Source organism: Microtus oregoni, unplaced genomic scaffold, assembly GCF_018167655.1.
Source record: "Microtus oregoni isolate MIOR12 unplaced genomic scaffold, Mior012 000004F_ref0000308, whole genome shotgun sequence".
NCBI lineage: Eukaryota > Metazoa > Chordata > Mammalia > Rodentia > Cricetidae > Microtus > Microtus oregoni.
The window spans coordinates 28,587,335-28,606,039 of record NW_024543063.1 but is presented as its reverse complement, the minus strand read 5'-3'; the positions used below and the strand labels follow the sequence as shown (position 1 = coordinate 28,606,039).

At 48.9% G+C, this 18,705-nt stretch overlaps 1 protein-coding gene across 3 annotated transcripts in view; it reads right to left on the bottom strand.

The window, feature by feature from the left end:
- Positions 1–18,705, bottom strand: part of Sipa1l2 (signal induced proliferation associated 1 like 2) — a 166,594-nt gene that overhangs the window by 48,133 nt on the left and 99,756 nt on the right. For all 3 annotated transcript variants that reach the window (XM_041649909.1, XM_041649908.1, XM_041649910.1), the window contains exons 5-10: positions 18,319–18,507; positions 14,330–14,504; positions 12,603–12,706; positions 7,161–7,318; positions 4,357–4,933; positions 1,244–1,518 (exon numbers count right to left, since the gene is read on the bottom strand). In XM_041649909.1, coding sequence (XP_041505843.1) covers positions 1,244–1,518; positions 4,357–4,933; positions 7,161–7,318; positions 12,603–12,706; positions 14,330–14,504; positions 18,319–18,507 — 1,478 coding nt within the window. The remainder of the gene's footprint in view (positions 1–1,243; positions 1,519–4,356; positions 4,934–7,160; positions 7,319–12,602; positions 12,707–14,329; positions 14,505–18,318; positions 18,508–18,705) is intronic.

Genomic DNA, 18,705 nt, shown 5'->3' with positions numbered 1-18,705 from the left:
TGCTACTGGGAGAACGGAGAAAGGATGCCCTTCTGTCACCAGTCCAGAAGGCGCATACAGTCACCTTACTGTCTGCAGAAGAAAGTTCCTTTAGATACGACAGAAACTGGAGTGAATTGAAAGCTGCACCCCTTCCCCCAACTCAAATGCAGAAGGAACAATAATTATGCTAGAAAGTTCCGAATGCTTTGGAGATCGTGTTACTCAACCTTTATAAAAGCCACACAGGCCATGCTGCAGATGTGGAAACGACTTTAGGAATCTCTGTCCCCACGAACATGCAGTAGAGCCTGAGGCTCGGTCTCTCCATCCTCCCAGAAGGTAAACTTCAGAATCTGCCTCATGACTCTACCTGAATGGAGACAGAAGCTGCATGGGAAATATGGGTGCCAGAGCCCCACCATACCCCCAACATGGGCTGCGGTCGGCAGGGAGCACAGTCTGAACTAGTGTTTTCTGCTCTATGATCTGACTGGCAGTCAAACTTGACTTGAACCACGACCTTGTCATCCTCACATGTACACTAAAAGAACCACACACACACAGACACACACACATACACATTCACAAAAACATGTGCATGCATGCTCACACATTCACATACGTGTATGCACACACACGCACATACCCGCACACGGCTAATGTTTTAAATACATTTACAATTCCCAGCAGTCCTTGCTGGAGGTGCATGTGGTTTGCAGGCCACAGGTCAGACACACTCATGAGTGTTTCCTTCAGGCTAACACCATGACTGTCTGTCAGCAGCAGCAGCAGACAGACTACTTCCCACTTTCCCTCGGGTCCCTCCCACCACCTGTACACCTCTGGGCCTTCTAGTGTAGTTGCCTCGCCTCCTGTTACAAGGATTCCCTGGATCCACTTGACACCTCTGAAGCTTCACCTTGAGAACCTAAGTCCCGCGTTCCTTCAGACAGGGACCTGTTAGTCATCCCAATCTGAGGTGTGTGGGCTGTGAAGGCTGTGCTGTGCATACTCAAGTCCCCGTACGCCAGGCAGGTCAAATAGACCCTTCCCCTGGTCTGTGGTGACTGGATTTCACACGGAGACACGCTGTGGAGAGCCACAGCCTGTCGGTAACCGCACATCACCTGCCATCTGAAGCCCTTTAACCACTGCACGCGGGGCTCTTGTGGTCCACAGAGACACCCGACTGGCTCTGAGGCTCCTACAGGCAGGCAGGAATGTATCTGGTGGTAGAGCACACTGCCCCGTGCACACTTACCTGCGGGGAGAGCCATCCTCATGGGGGTGTATGATAACCACCTTCACAGTCACGGATGTCCGCAGTAGGTCAATCATCTGCTCGTGGGTCAGGGTGGCCACGGCCACCTTACAGATCTCCACGAGACGGCTCCCTTGGCGAAGGCCCGCCTTCCAGGCAAAGCCGAAAGGTTCTACATCGGCAACAATCCCTTCAAAGTTCACATGGAAGCCAAGCTGGCCCAGTCCGTTCCTCCTCAGGGTCATTTCCACAGTTTCACAGCCTCTCGTCACTATCTAAGGGGGAGGGAAGCTGTTAGACAGGTTTGACCTTACCCCCTGGCTACCATGGAACCCTAATGGGGACCCCCACACAAGTGTCTAAGTGAGCCCCTCCCGCTCTGCTCTCTTCCCACTCACCTCTCTGTCCCTCCAAATGATTTGAGAGCAGCGAAAGCATCATGACCACGAATGGCCTGGCAGGCAGCCTGGCCCATGAGACATGCTGTGCACACGCTGTGACATGCCTTCATCCCCCCCCCCCCCCAGCCACCAGGACTCAGAAGCACTGAATTCTCCTCTTCTAGATGTGCTGTAGCGAGAGAAGGAATGGCGTGAGCCACCGATCTCTCAGTCTCAGCCACCAAACTCTACGGCCTATCAGATACTTTCATTTAACTCAAAAGAAAGCAACACAATGTGCCCAAAGTACTTGTGATCTCACAGTCAGTGAGTGCCCGAGCTCAGGAAAGACTAGACTGCGAGGAAACCCTTAACTGCCCTTCATTCACTGGCCCGAAGACTTTCTAGTCTGTCCAGTCAGGCCTCCTGGGAGTGACCACCCATGTCCACCTGGTACCAAGGGCCCTTTTGATCAACGTGGGGCTTGAGGTGGCAGAGGGGCCCTGCAGCCACCTTTCCTTCTCTCGACTATGCCCTGGATGCTAAGGGCCACCCCAGGCAGCTCCAGTGACACTCCTCTGGAAGACTAGGAGTCTACACAGCAGCCCAAGAAGAACATGAGGGAGCCAGTTCAGTGGCTTGTGCCGCAGCAAGTGAGGTAATTAGTCACGGTAACCCTCTGAGGCACTGAAGGAATGTGGCTTGCAACGCCATGAAAGGAGAACATGGCTCATTAAACATCATTTGAAGATGATGACATCATTTTTTTGTGGGAAACTTCAAGTTGGGAGGTATCATCCCCATCCCCAACGCCCTGGGGGCAGTGTATGGAGTTTTAGGTCAGTAAACTCCGTTTCCAGGAACCTGGCTCTGAACACACACATTCCTATTAACAAGCCCCGTGGCTGTGAGCACAGCTGGGAGCTGTGGCTTGCTCCCTGCATCAGCATCTGGCCTAGGTTTCCATGGCTACGGAAGTGCACACGCTGCCAGTTGGCTTCTCCCAGACCAGCACAATGCGGGGGACTCAGCAGAAAGGGAACACTGTGTCAATCAGGAGTGAAGCTCCCAAAAGCTCATGTTCTCAGCCACCTGAACTAATTCCAAGCTGTTAACAGAGCAATTCCAGGTGTCCAACCTCGACAGACATTTTCTTTACTTCTTCAACTTTGTTCTAAGCAGCCCTAACAGACGGTATCTAGTGTGCCTGCGTGCTGGCAGACGTGAATGCAAGCGCTACCTGATATCCACTGAGGTACTGGACTGAAGAGCACCGGCTGGGCCTTCCTTCATTATCGTATTTATTATCTCCTGCTTTCAGACTTCCCTGAAGTCAGTCCAGGGACTCGGTGTTTCTGGAGTGCCCCATAATACTAATGCAGTCTCAATAATGCTGGGAAACCCACATACCTGGGGTCAGCTATGTAATTCCTGGGGCCCACTGGACAACACAAATGAAGGTCTCTACTCGAAATCTATTATGAAGTTGAATGTGTGACGGGGGACCTCTATCAAGCATGGCCCTTCTCAGGATGTCTTTCCAGGCCTCGGGCGTCATACCCAAGGTTCCTCTGTGAGCGAGCTCTCCTCCCCTCCTGCATCCACAACACACAGTTCTGGCTGTATTCAGTGTCAACGGCAACAGAACACCTACAAGAAAGCGGTGTCCCTGCCACCTGGCACGATGGTCTTCCGGAGACACGGTCTGCGGTGACTACACCCGAGCAATGCTGACCGACTTTACTCTCATACTGCTCTTCCTATAATAAAAGAGGAACTCACCCTCTGTGGGAAGGAAGGGCAGGAAGTGCTATCCACCCTTTTTAGTGAGTCTCAGCTGACTATATAATACTCCCTCCTTGGGAAAGGAGTTACTAATCAGATGTTTTATGGCCAAAACATGCTTTCTTCTTATATTACAGCAAGCAATCCAAACAGCAAATTTATTGCTATTGCTCTGCTGCACACACCCAAAGATAATCTGGATTTTGCTTGTTAAAGCTGGGAGCAAAAATGTGACTATTTCAGGTGCACACACTTGTAATCCCAGCACTTGGGAGGCTGAGGCAAGAGGATCTCAAGTTTGAAGCTGGCCTGGAAGCTCCAGCTTGAGTTACATGGCAAGACCCCGCACCCTTATTTTGTTTTTTAAGACAGGGTTTCTCTGTAGCTTTGGGGCCTGTCCTGGAACTAGCTCTCGCAGAGTAGGCTGGCTCAAACTCACAGAGGTCCGCTTGCCTCTTCCTCCCAAGTGCTGGGATTAAATGCGTGCGCCACCGCCCAGCGACTGAGTTTTTCTTATTGTGCTTGTGCGGCTGGCTTCTTTACCACTGTGGTTGGTTACTGACTCTCAATAAAATAACAAACCAGTGGCTGAGCATGTGGCTCAGTGGTGGAGTGCTCGGAGTGCTCACCTACCAGGCAGGAGACCCTGGGTGTGACCTCCAGCACCAGTTAAACTGGACATGGAGGTCACAGCTGTAACCAGAGCGTTCCAACTGGAGGAGACTGGTGGAGCGGAGGAAGTTCAAGGTCACTTTTGCTACCCGGTGAGTTCAAAACTGGCCTGAATAAGAGAGACCTTATCTCAAAAGAAAACCAATCAACCAACTAAACGAACCAAGAACTCAGCCCTCACTGGAACAGCAGCTGGATGCCCAAGCCATGAAGTCAGTGCAGCCCACTGGGATTGTGAGATTGGAGCACGGGCAGTGGGACACAGGCCATACTCACTACGAGCCGTTGCACTATCTCCCGGATGTCTTCGGAGCGGTTGTCCACTGAGGACAGCAGGATGCACTCTCCCCGTTCATAGAAGACTTTAATGCTCACCAACCCCGAAGTCCAGCCAATCACATCCCTGCAGGAACAGTTAAACACGACATTCTTGGAGTCCTTCTCAATCAACATGATGAACTCATTAGAGATCCCAAGCAGACACTCAATGTCCGCTGATTGGCCGAAGTCCCGTGCCACCACATGCCACATGATGGCCCCGATGCTGAAGAGGTGTGCGTCCTTCCTCGGCTTTACTCGCTCCTTCTTCTTTGCACCCAAGGTGATGAAGCTGAATTTCGCAGAAGTGTCCACCGTGGCGGTTGTGACAAAGTTCTCGGCCAAGTCCTTCAAGTATTCTTGCCTTGTTCGAGTAGCCATGGCCCGGAATTTTTCTGACTTATGGGCTGCATTTTCTGCATTGATTACTTTGGCTAAAAGGAAGTCCCGGAACACGGCTGACTTTGGAAAAGTTACACCTTTGGGGATTGGGGGACCAAAGGAAGGAACATCCTTTGACCTGGAAACGCCAACACTGAGGAAGAAAGAAAAATGAAAAGAGGTAAGTCATGGCTCTTCCTTCTTTAAGGTGGCAGGTCCCATATTTAACATAGGTTAGCCCATCTGTTTACACAGGTTAGCCCATCTGTTTACATAGGTTAGCCCATCTGTTTACATAGGTTAGCCCATCTGTTTACACAGGTTAGCCCATCTGTTTACATAGGTTAGCCCATCTGTTTACACAGGTTAGCCCATCTGTTTATATAGGTTAGCCCATCTGTTTACATAGGTTAGCCCATCTGTTTACAAAGGTTAGCCCATCTGTTTACATAGGTTAGCCCATCTGTTTACATAGGTTAGCCCATCTGTTTACATAGGTTAGCCTATCTGTTTTGCAGACTGTTATTATTCTAATTTTGAGAAGATTAATGGACCTGATGGGGTACTGTCAAAAATTTGAGGTACTCTGCTGGCTTTCATTTGAATCAAACCAGTAAATATTAAATTAGTGGCTACACTCTGATTTCTTAAAAGCCAATGACTCTGAGAAGAACTGAAATATTTCATTGTCTATACAGAAAAAATAATGTGAAGAGCTATGCTCCACAAAAAATGTAGGCTGCCTTAGAAAAATATCTGTCCCGTAGTAATTCAATTAGCATCAAGAAAAATTGAAAAGAAAAAGATGATAGCTGTCTCCAGGGAATTCTGTGCTAACAAGTCATCCCGGAGTGGAACAGAAGACAGGACTCGATGGAAGAACAGAGGCTGCAAGGGTCACAGACACCTGCTGTGGTTGGAATGGAAAATGTCCTCACGGACCCATGTGTTCAAATACTCAGTACCCAGCTAGTGGGACTGTTCAGGGAAGTCGTGGGACCTGGGAGATGTGGAGCACAGTTGGTAGATACCCACTACCCTGTCATACCTCCCTGGCTAAGGCCGATGGAAACTGAGCCACAGGAAGTCCCAACCCTGAGAGTGCTCATCAGCTGTACTGTCACAGCAACAAGTGACCAAAAATAGCATTCAGTAAAAACAGCACCAAAAACAATAACGCTGTAGACCTGGCCTATTGCTGAGGAAGGTTCCAGAAACCCCTGAAGATGCGATGTCCGTGTTTGCACCAATACCACCCACTTTAAGCACAGTGCTTATACAGAACCCGTGACGTATTCTCTCAGCTGCCGTCCCTTCCTTAACATAGGTCAGTAGTCTAGCTAGGCCAAAGGCGCATCCACAGCCATCCCGTGAGGAAAGCCTAATCTCACCGGGGGCCAGAGATTCCTATCAGTAGGCAAAGCCAGCTAGGGGGCCAGGCCACAGAGCTCAGACTGGGGTCCTGCCTGGGGGGGTGGTCACCATGTTCCCATGAGGACCAGAGTTCAGATCCCCAGTAACCATATCAGTGAGCTCTGGGCTTAACTAAAAGACCCTGCCTCAGTGCAGAAGGGAGACGAGCCACTGAGAAGGGCTCCTGACATTAACTGTGGTCCTCTATATGTGTGCACGTACACACACGTGGACCCCCCCAGAAGTGTACCCATACAGGCAAAATATGCATATACACAATGAAGATGGAAAGTTAAGAAAAAAGAAAAATAAAGAAACCACATACACCCAGCACAAGTAGTAAGGCAGGAGCACCCTAGCAACACATGGAGGGAGCAGTTATTCATCCTAGTCACCTCCTAAGGCAAAGCCCCAGATAGGAGCCAGGACTCAAAGCAGGCCCAGTGGAGATGGTCCTGGGGCTCTGCAACACACACAGGCCTTATCGTCATCAAGGCAAGTGGTGCTGGGTTTCAGTGGCCCTGCCAGGGAGTCTCTAGGACTTTATCTGCCATTCACGTCCCTAACAGGACACACCATCTGGCTGAGGTCTCAGCCATGGGCCCTGGTTCAGTCTCTCGGGAAAGCAGAAAATGGAACCCCACTACTCTGGGCAGCTAGGTTCTTCCTTTCTCAAGGAGTGAGGCAATTACTGCTTAGAAAAACATAATAGAATGAGGACAACTAAGGAATGTACCTCTGTGGTAGAGCTCATGCCTAGCAGACACGTAGCCCTGGTTTCAATCCCCAGGACTAGCCAAAATTAATAAAAATTATTACAAGGCAGGTTATAATCTTAGCACTTGGGAGGCTGAGTTCCTGGCCAGCCAAGGCTACACAGTGGAAGAGGAGGGAAGCAGGGAAGTTAGGAAGTTATGGGTCCAGGAGAAGAACTGAAAGCCAGATGGGAAGTAGGGCCATAGGCTCACCTGTAGCACACGTTTTCTGTGCAGGGGTTGTGCACCTTCACAATGACGAAGACGTGCTGGAAGTGTGAGCGAATGTTCTTGGGGGTGAATGGTAAGGCGCCAGGCTCCTGGAAGACGATGGTCACAATGTCGTTTCCAATGTGCCTCTTCCTCAGAAGCTGTGCAGGGAAGGAAACACCCAGAGTGACATACAATACAGTAATATATACACAACCTACTCACTCTCTACTGAGACTGTCTTGACCGGAGAGAAGAAGAGCAGATTCCAGTGGCCTTGAGCATATTGATAAGCTGGGTGTCACAAGCAGAAGACCCTCAGACAGAAATCTAAACATCCAAGGTCATCAGAGAGAGAGCGCATGGCACCTGGGAGGGAAGTGTGCTTCCCTAGGCTACATCCCTAGCTATCCCTTTTACTTACAAATCTACTTCTATTCTCTCTCTTTATCCTTACCAGCTATTGCTTCCATCCTAAAGACACACACTAGTGCTCAATATACTTGTAAGATATGCTATGGTCTAAGCACCTCACCTTAGAGGAAGAGACGGGGTTCAGGGAGGGGTGACCTACTGCTCACACAGCCCTGGCTTAGACCACAGGCTCCCATGCTGCCTTGCATTTTGGCAAGAAAACCAGGAGGCTGCCTCCATGGGTAGTATAGGTCTTCAAATTAATTAACTGAAACTTGGCTTTTTTTATACAATTCATACTAATTAATAAATCTGGAATTCTACTACACTAGCAGTTAGAAAACCCAGTCTTTTGCAATCTTACAAAACTGAAAGTCTAGGGGAGAGGAGGAAGCCAGACTTGCTTCTGACATCACTTCTGCCAAGAATGTTCCTCACTCCAAGCTCTTCCCGAACAGTTCCTGTGTTGATGTGGAGTGAGGCGCCTTGGCACAGCACACCCAGACAGTTGTCTCTGCTCCTGAGGCTTGGATTTGAAATGTCTCCCAAAGCCTCAATCAGGAAAGCTCAGCCCCATGCAGCAGCGCTCACGGGGACTCTGACTTCCAGTGGGAAATCTAAGGAAGGGCTCATAACAGAAAGTACCAGTGGGAAGGGGTGATGGTGAGGAGGCAGGGCCTGGCTGGAGGAATCAGGAGACTGTGGGAGTGCCCGGGAGGGCTGCATCTGGTGTCCTGCCTCCAGCCTCCCAGAGGGCAGGAGGTACATAGTCTTCCTCTGATGTGCCCTCCCACCTCACTAGAGACCAGAAACACAGAGCCAAGTGACTAGGAAACTGGAAACTGTGTGCTACGGTAAACCTTTTCCTTGTCCACACTGATTTTTCTCAGATGTCTTGGTAGTGAGAAGTCTGTCAAGGCTGCACCTCTGCTCCACCCTCATGCCTGGGTCACCCAGGTCCACTCTCTTCCCTGACTGGTTTAAGTTCCTATCTAGGTAGTGGTCTTCCCAGGGACAGGAAATGTACCGACTGGCTTCCTGCCTTCAAAGGCATGCCCAACACCAAGCAGGCACCCAATGCACTTTTGCTAAATGAATAAATGAAGCGCACAACCCATGTTCCTTCTGCCATGCATTAAAAGCATGCACACTTTCCTGGGACCACATGCCAACACCCCTACACAGGAGACCCCTGGAAGTACAAGCAAGCAAGACAGAAATGAGCCCCGCCCATTTCAGATACAGCCAGTCGCCCACCAGGGAACTGGTGCTGTCACTGCAGGGCTGGGCCCATCTCCGCAGTAAATCTCCCTTCACTGCCAACAACAAAGAACACGACCTTGCCCTTGAGTTTATTTGGCTCCTACAGAACATGTTTCACTGTCCTGGGCATTGAGTTTGACTTTTAACCCCCTTTAAAATTGGAAATAAAAAGGATCCATAGAGAGCTCCCTGGCTTCTAATTTAACACATAAAGAGCCAAGGAAGTAAAACTGAAACGCTCCTCCCCAAGAGTCCTGCTCATATCCTGTGGCTGTCTGAGCACAGGGAAACCATTGTACTGCCAGGAGTTTTGAAGCACATATTGATAACAGTATTAATCTCCCTGTTCAAATCTGTAGTTTTAACAGACTTTGATATACCTCTAAGTAAAACGCACCATTTCAAATTAATGTTTAAAAAAAAGAAAAAAAATACAGTTAAAAACTACATTAGGCAAAACAGGTCCCCCCTCTTTTCTGATACTTGACAAGTTCATTTTCATATATTGTGACCACACCTAAAAAGATCAAGAACGAAACAGCTATTAAAATTGAAACAGGCCTGGGCTGTGATGGGACATAGCTGTAGAACGCAGAACACAGCAGCCTGCCCTCCACACCCTTCACTGAGAATTTCCAAAGGACAGGACATCTTGGAGTCACAGTGAAGACAGAGCTAATAGAACCAACGGCCAGGCAGGGGCTCTGCACCACATGAGTCCAGAACAATCACTGTACATTGTGTCCCTTGGCAGTCAGGTGACCGATCTATGAGGAGCATGTGGCGTACAGTAAGACCCCGTGTCTCAAAGCACCAACAAACTAAGGGAGGCACGTTTTCTCACAGTCAAACAAGGCCTGTATTTCCAAAGGCAGCCTTTCTTGCTCCCCACAGAGGCACAAAAGCTAGCTGGTAGCTCTGGGTTCCCACCAGCCAGTCCACCTCCAACTTAACTGAGGTTCCAAACATTTATCACCAAATTAACATCTCCTATGACCATACTGTACCAAGAGCCAGAGTAAATGTACAAACTAGCCAGGCAACGATACTGTACAATTAAAACAAAGGCACAAAGCAGAGTGTGGATTTTCAGAGCCTTCCTGACAAGGCTAAGAGGAAAACAGGGTTAGTGCAGCCCTCGGCTTCCACAGCAAACTTCGAGCTGCTGTCATTCCTTTACAAGATACAAAGATACAAACCACAGAACCACTTCTGGGCTTTCTCCTGGCAGAAAGTGTCAGTCACGGGGGAACACAGGCTCAATCCTGATCTGCTCATATAGCATTGAACAACCCAGGCTGCTCTAGAATCTAAGTGCTCAACAGCTGTAGCAAGCAGGACCCAGGAGGTGAAAAACCCTTCATAGCAGGGCCTGCAGCCGGTCTAACACAGCCCAGGCCAGCCCAAGTATTGCAGCCTGTAAGTCCACTGTAAATATAATAACAAAACCCCAAGGACCTGGTCACTCCTAGGTAATTCATAGGGCTTAAGGCCCCTTCCAGTCAGGGCCAACTGAACTTCGCACATACACTAAGAAAGAAAAGGGCACAGTGTGCCAGGCCCTGTGCTGTCTCCTAGTTTATGAGCCTACTCTAAGGAAAGGGTGTTTCTGCCAAGGTGAGCTTTGAAGTGGCCGTGTGAAGTTCTCAGTGATGACATCACATGTTGGCTGAGCTGTGGTCTCTTCACAGAAGGGGTACACAGGAAACACAGCCTTAGGAGAGACTAGTATGAGCTTATCCTGTGTAGAGATGTGGGGTCCCAGGGCATCTGTGGTCTAGGGGCCAGTAAGGCTTCTCCCGTGGGAAGGGCTCAGGCCTGCTAACCGTTCCTGAACTTTACTACCTCAACAAGCAGCTCCCAGAATGATTTATTACAGGAACAAACACACGAAATCAGATCCTCTGAGGACAAGCCTGGGCCAGTTAACAAGTTACAAACACTCTGGTGCTAATAAGAACAGGGGTACAAGCGGAGCTGGGGTTCCAGTTGGGCTGAGTCCCATGTTGACTGCCATGGGACTGGCCCTTCAGACTTTTCTGCTCTTGGTATTAAGTTTGTGGGCATTATTTGCAGGATGAGAGAGATGGGAAGAGTCAGAAGAACCTGTGGCAAAATTTTACTAGCCACGCCCACGATCAGGGAGTGCCACTGTTCAGCTACAACCAGAACATCCCACCAGCAGCTTATAATCAGCAAGTCTACCAAACGCCTGGGCGAAGAAAGTCACCCAGACTACCGAGGCATTCGAGCCTTACCTTTACACAACAGATCTTTAGGAATGGGGACAAAGCCAGCAAGCAAATTTAGTCACCTAAAAATACCCATGAGCTGCACCTATGGGATTATAAAACAGTTAACAATAAAATTTAGGCACACTGCACATAGCACTGCTTAGGCTCGGAGCCGGGCCTGGTAGTGAAGGCTAGTAATTACGGGAACCTAGGGAGAGATCTTCCAAAGATGAAGCGGGAAGAACAACAAATACTAGAAGACACTATGGATCATCCAGGAAGGTCAAGAACTGAGTTAAGAGTCTGAGGAAAACATTTAGCCAGGGAGTCCCAGAAGGGAGGGTGTGAAGTTTGAAGTTTGCTCCTGAGGGGAAAAGCCCAGTGGTTTTCTTAGCTGAAGAACCTTTGGAGTTTAGAACTAGTGGGAGGGAGAGGAAGTAGCTGGTCCTTTCTTTGGGGGAAAAAAACCATAAGTTTTGACTCAATTAATGGATTTCACAAATGTTGAAGATATGAGAAAATTCGGGGTTGGACAGAAGGTTTAACAGTTAAGAGCACTGGCTGCTATTCCAGGGGATCCAGATGTGGTTCCCAGCACCTACATGATGGCTCACAACCACCTGCAATCCCACCTCCCAGCAAACACTCATAAACATAAAATAAAAAGGAAATGAGGTAGTTATCTGCTGTTATGTTTCACTCTCCAGATGAGCCACTCTCAGGCCCCCTGCGGTGTCCGCACAGGAAGGCAAACGTGGTGTCCAGAATGTAAGCACCCAGCAATAATTGTCTCTCAGTCCTGCCACAGACCACACGCCAGCAGTTTGGGCCCTGCCCTGGGAGTCACCTCCAGACACAGGCAGCCTTCTTCCTTTAGAGGGGCTGGGGTTGGGGCTGCTACCCCACAGGACCACCTTATGTGCCCCAAACTCCCACATTCGTGAAGCAGCCACAGCACTGCCAAGATCTGCTATCAATTCTAGCAATTTCTGTAAAAAGAACTCAACTCATTTTATAGCTACACAAAACATCCTGTTAATTACTTGGTGATGTTTTAGGCATCGTTAAGCTTTCAACACTTAAGTCTGCGGAGTCTGTGTGCCTCTCCTCACACTAAGGGTCAATACAGTGTGTCATTGAAACAATACAATAAACCCCAATGAGCAGCAGCAGCAGCTAAGAACAGCTTTAGCCCCCAATGCAGTTAATATTTTCTAAAATCAAGTTATTCACCCACATGAGGAAACCTGTCTGTCTGGTCAACATAGTTGTTCTCATAATTAACATGATGGACGGGGGTTCTCTTAAAAAGTCTGCGTAGCTAGCTTCTAAATTTCCTGATCAATAAAAAATACAACAATCCTCTTATAAAGGCTCCGATATCCTATAGTAGCAGCCAGAGAGTCAGCTTAATGGGAGCAACCTATGGTTAAATGTAAATTCGCGGTCTCACTCTCACCACCTCCTCCCACCCGGCACGATGGATCTGGGGGACACGGGAGTGGGGACATGCCACAGTGCATACACTCCTTACCTGCTGCCTGTTGTTTGGCATATATGGAAGCAACGTTGACACGTGGAACATGAGTTCAAAGTCTTTGTATGTGGTATAGAGGGAGTGAGTCCCTGTGGAATCGGCTAAAAACAAAGTAAGCAGAAAGCTAGTCAGGCAAGCACAGAACCAGGGTCTACAGCCTGGACGGTGCTTTCTGCAAAGGATGAGCAGCCCAAGCCACACTGTGTGTAAACCTGGATGTTCTGCTCAGCTGTTCAGCTCTCCCCTGGAGCTGCCCTCCCAGGCCTCTGCTCTTCTGTCAGCTTTCTACTGAGCATGCTCTCAGAGTCTCAGACCCAGGGCGGGAGATTATGGTCTCTTTCTGTACCTCCTTCCTGTATAAACACACGCTAAGAAACGGTAGAGCTGGGGAACTGGCTCAGTTGGCAGAGTGCTTGCCAAGAGAGTTGGGGGAGTGAGCGAGGATCTGCAGCACCCATATCAAAGGCTAGGTGAGGAGTGGTGTCTGCATTTGGCAGGTGTGGAGACAGGCAGATGGAGGTCGCTGGGCAGCCAGTGCAGCCTCATCAGTGAGCTCCAGGTCCAGTGAAAACTCCTGTATCTGGTGAGATGGCCCAGCAGGTGACAGCTACTGCCAAACAAACTAGAAAATCCAAGACTGGAACCCACACAGACCAACCAGAAGGATACGGGGTTGATGCACCCGTAATCCCAGCCTTTCTATGGCAAGATAGGAGGTGGTAACAGAACTGCCCTCATACACTGGGATCAGAGAGCCTGGAGTACTTTAGGTAGTATAAAAAATGAGACAGCCTGCCTCAACAACATGGGAAGAGGAAATCGACTGCTCAAAGTCGATTCTATGATCTACCTCCCCAGCCCATCACGGTGCTGTGCATGCTATGATCTACCTCCCCAGCCCATCATGGTGTTGTGCGTGCTATGATCTACCTCCACACACCCATCACGGTGCTGTACGTGCTATGATCTACCTCCCCAGCCCATCATGGTGTTGTGCGTGCTATGATCTACCTCCACACGCCCATCACGGTGCTGTGCGTGCTATGATCTACCTCCCCAGCCCATCACGGTGCTGTGTGTGCTATGATCTACCTCCACATGCCCATCACGGTGCTGTGCGTGCTATGATCTACCTCCCCAGCCCATCATGGTTTTGTGCGTGCTATGATCTACCTCCCCAGCCCATCATGGTTTTGTGCGTGCTATGATCTACCTCCACACAGCCATCACGGTGCTGTGCGTGCTATGATCTACCTCCCCAGCCCATCATGGTGCTGTGCGTGCTATGATCTACCTCCACACGCCCATCATGGTGTTGTGCGTTCAGAGTCGTCACACATGAGAAATAAAAATTAAAGGGCATAAGGTGGAAAACAATGCAAGAGGGCACTGACTGACACTGACCTCTGGTGTCTACATGAACCTGCATGTACTCTGCACAATGTACACAAACATGTACATACACATACACCATATATAAATATTTTAAACAAGAAATGGTGGTGTCTGAATTGTTGATTGTAAAGCTAGTCATCTGTTGTTTTTAAATGTATATAAACACACACAAACACACATATAAATACACAGGCCACTCACATATACACGCACATAAACATACACTCACAAAACCACAGAAACTCACACATACACAATCACAAGCTACACAGGCTATTTGCACACACGTGCGCACAAACACCGTAACTCCAACTCGCAGAGGTGCTTACTCTTATTGTCCAGCTGCGCGCGGTACTTGCTGAAGCCCTTCAGCCGCACCCTCTGGCCGAGGAGGTCCAGGAACTCCTCGAAGGCTGGCCCTGCCGTCTCGTTGTTATACATCTCCTCTTCTGTGCTCTGCCCGGCTCTGCAGTACAGGATCCCGATTTTGTGCTGAAAGCTCAGCTAAAATGAGAGGAAACATGATGAACTTGGCAGCCAGGCCAGACCTGCTCGCTTCTAGCCAAGTTAAAGCTGCGGAAGCCTGGGATCTGGTTCCCAGGAAAGCAAGCTGGAGAAAGTCCCAAAAGCGACTCTCATTGTGCAAGATGTTATAAACAGGAACCAAGTCCAGAAACCCCAGGATACAGCTAGAGAAGACTGAAACCCTAAGAAACACTGTCTGTGGCCAGCGCCGTGTGGGGTTTGAGAAAGAGTGGGCAACCCTGTGCAGACACAAAGCGAAAACTGCAACTGTGTGAATGCCTCATCTAACACACTTCACAGCAGAATTAGGGGTATCTCCCAAGTTCAGGAAAGGGGAAGGCCATGGACTTAGAAAAATTTTCTCTTCTCCGGCTCTTTTGTTTTTTTTTTTTTTTCTGTAATTTATTTGAACATTCATGGGAAAATGTTGGCTGAGAGGAGAGAAATCAAATCAAATTAAGGTCTGGTAAGGGAAGAATTCCAGCGAGAACTGCAATACGTGTGCACGCATAGAAAATGTTTTGTTTCCACCAAAGTACGTTTGGTTGTACAATTACAGTCATTTCTCACATTTTGACTGTTTTGAAAAGAAAACATTGGCCACAGACACGAGACTCCAGAAAGAGCTGTGGCAGTGATTGAACAGTTCCTGCCACAATCCTACGTCACAGTCAGTACCGTGTCAAAGTGGAAGCCGCTGATTTCCTCCAGAACCAGAAAGAAACTAATTCCAACTTCAGCACTTGCTTCTCCCAGCCCCCAAAGATCAGCTTCTCGGTCCTGGCAGCAGAGGCCTTGGTCCTCCAGCAGCAGCGAAGCCTGAGAGACTGACCTTCCGACGTCACCAGCTCTGCAGATGTGGCTCCACGGCGGGTTGGCCTTTGGAACTGAGATGGGAAACTCAGCCTCTAACTGAACCCCACAGCCGACTCTAGCAGCAAAGCGAGGCAGAATGACAAGCAGTTCTTAGAGCCAGAACACAGTAACAGTCTCAGCCACTTCAGTATTCACGGTGAGAGAGAGTGGTGATTCCTGGGTGACCTCAGCAGGCTGCGGAAGCTTCACTGTCTTTTGATGGGTGGGTGTGGAGTGTGGAGCCACAAGCTCCTCATCACACAGACCACAATGGCTTTGGCCTGGACTGTGGCTTCCAGAGGTTAAGTAGCTGCTACTGAGCACCTGGTATTAAGGGCTTATTTTTTACTGGGGTCAAATGGGATTTTCTTCCCTCAAAGGGGAAAAAAATCAACAAACTCAATTTGACAAAACTTTGTTGTTCTTTACGAATAGCAGCAGACTCTGAGTTGCTTGGAGATGGCTTAGATCTTCAGAGCTTTAGGGACGAGGTGGTTGACCTTAGCGAGGCCAGAGTGACGTCAAAAAGTTCCAAACATGTACTCTGTACTCACCCTACCATGGCCAGAAAATCTCAACTGCAGCGCCCACCAGTCAACTCTAGAACAGGCCATCACTTGCATGGCTGTGACCCCACAGGTGTGGTTTCAAGCTGGCTGAGCCAAGCCCCCCGTGGGCTTGTGTGCACTCCCTGACTCCCTACACCTGGTGGACTCCCGGCACTCCTTGGGTCTTTATGCAGGCCAAGGGTGCAGCTCCCTGCTCAACACTATGCTGTCGATTTCACTGTCTTCCATGCATCCAAGAAAACCCAAAATGCGTCTAAATCCAAACTAAATGGGAATGGTATTTCCAACCACTAGACCTGCATTGCATGGACCAAGACCTTTGGGAAATGTAATGACAGAATCAGAATCCAGATCCTGTAGATAGAGGGACACACACAGCACGGCCAGGAACAGGGCTACGCTCATGGGTGGTCACCACTCTTCACCTCAGTCATCTGTTCTCCAGCATGATGGAACTGAGAAAGAAATGCTTCCATTTACTACAAGATTGCAGCAATCTAATGCTAATCGGGAAGTGACCTACTGTCACCTGGCCTCTTTTAGAAAACTAAAAAAATGTCAAATGGCATTTCACTTTTCCTCCTCCTCGTACACCGACGACGCTGCTACAGACATAGCTGAGCACATGTCCTTGTGGTATGACTGAGCGTCCTTTGGGTATGTACCCAAAAGTGGTATTGCTGGGTCTTGAGGTAGATAGACTGTTTTCTAATTTTCCGAGAAATCGCCATACTGACATCCAAAGGGGCTGTACCAGATTGCACTTCCACCAGCAATGGAGGAGTGTTCCCTTTACCCCACATCCTCTCCAGCATAAATCGTCATCAGTGTTTTTGATCTTGGCCATTCTTTAGGTAACTCTTCTTAGAGGCCAACCTATGGATTCCCTAATGTATAAATCAGAACATCTTTAAGAAGAGAAAAAGGCAATGTATGTAGTAAAGATGGCTCAGTAGTTAAGAGCACTTGCTCTGTAGAGGATCCAGCTTCAATTCCCAGTACCTACATGATGGCTCAGAACCACCTCTAACTCCAGTTTTAGGGAATCTGATGCCCTCTTCTGGTGTGCATACATTCACATACATAAAAATAAAAAAAAATCTTTAAAGAACAAAAAGGAAGTGGGAGTTGGAGAGATGGCTCACTGGTTATGAGTGTCTGCTGTTCTTTCAGAGAATCTAAACTCCCAGCACCCACGTGGGATGGCTCACAACTGCTCACGATCCCAGCCCCAGGGTTTCTGACACTCTTTGGCTTTCTCAGGTACTGGCGTGTGCACACATGCATGCATATACACTTTTAAAAATGGAAAAAATGGCATTATAGAAGCTGGGAGGTAAGTTTATAAAGACAATGTGTCAAAACCCCAAGGCCCCGCATTGTAACTGCTTTTCAGCTTTTCACAGTGCTCTGTCTCCTTGCTTGAAACATCTTACCAAATCCAGCAAAAAAAATGAACAAGCTACACTCTCCTCACCTGACTGTGTCCTGAAGGGAAGAGAGATGGCCAGGAGCCAATCAGAGGGAAGCACAAGGGCTACAGAACCCAAGCAAGAGGAGCCACGGCAAGGTTAATCAGCAGTTAAATGTCTGAGCTTTTTGTTGTGCTAGTGCCCTCAAAGGCAGATTTGCTTTCAGGAAAATAAACAGAACAGCAGTGCCTGGAGTAAGAGGGCAGAATTGGCAGAGTGACAGTAAAATACATCTCTGGTAGGAGTAAAATAAACAGCCTCTTTTCTCAACAGTCCTTGACTTCCGGGACACAGGAGGAGTTGCCAGAGCTGAAAGTTCAGCTGGCACTCAGGTCCAAACATCATCACAACACACAGCCATCTCAACATGGCCAAACTGGAAGACAAAGCCATGGAGCCCTGCCTCCAATATCAGTTTGCTGACGTCCAATTCTAAGATGGTGTTCACCCAAGGTCTGAAAAGGCCAGGCATGGCTTCTGGACCTGCCTGGCTTATGACCTCACAACCATCTGCCTTACTCGGTGAGGACATAGCAGACCACAGTTACCATGTGGTTTTGCCACTCTGCTCCTGAAAAGCAGAACCACATTGTTTGGGGAAAATGGACCCTCTATGGGATTTTCTAGATTGGTCTTGGGGTCATACGCTTTACTTGGAGACATTTGCAATAAATGGTCTCAAAGAAAGAACATGAGAGCCTGGTGTAGGAGCTGATGTCTATAATTTTGGCTACCTGGGAGCCTGAGGCAGGAGGATTCTGAGTTCAAGACCAGCCAAAGATACAGTAAGACCATATCTTTAGAGAAAGGCGAGCTGGCGGGTGTGTGCCCCCATGCATGTGTGTATCCCACGCAGTTCAGGTTTGCATGAGCTTTCTGGCCATACACTCTACGTACCCCTTGTTCATCCAGCTTGAGCAGCTGCTCCGGGACTTTGGGGGAGCTGGCTGCCTGCCGCAGGCACTGGATGCTCAGCTCTGGGATAACATACTCCAGGACTTCCTTGAGGGGCAGACCCCGGGCAGTTCCATGTCGGGCTGTGGAGGGGACAGCATCTTCTAGGATCGCTCCTCTCAGCGTTGTGAGCTGGGACAAATGAGACTCCAGTTAGTACCTGGTGCTGGTTACTCACAAGGGGTCTAACAGTTTAGCAAGGAAGCGAGACACTCCGACTGAACCAAATCAACATTCCTTTCATCAACAACGCTACAGAAGAACAGGAGGGGCAAACAGATCAGACAAACAGAGGAGAACCTAAGAATGAAGGAAACAAGGCCATAAGGC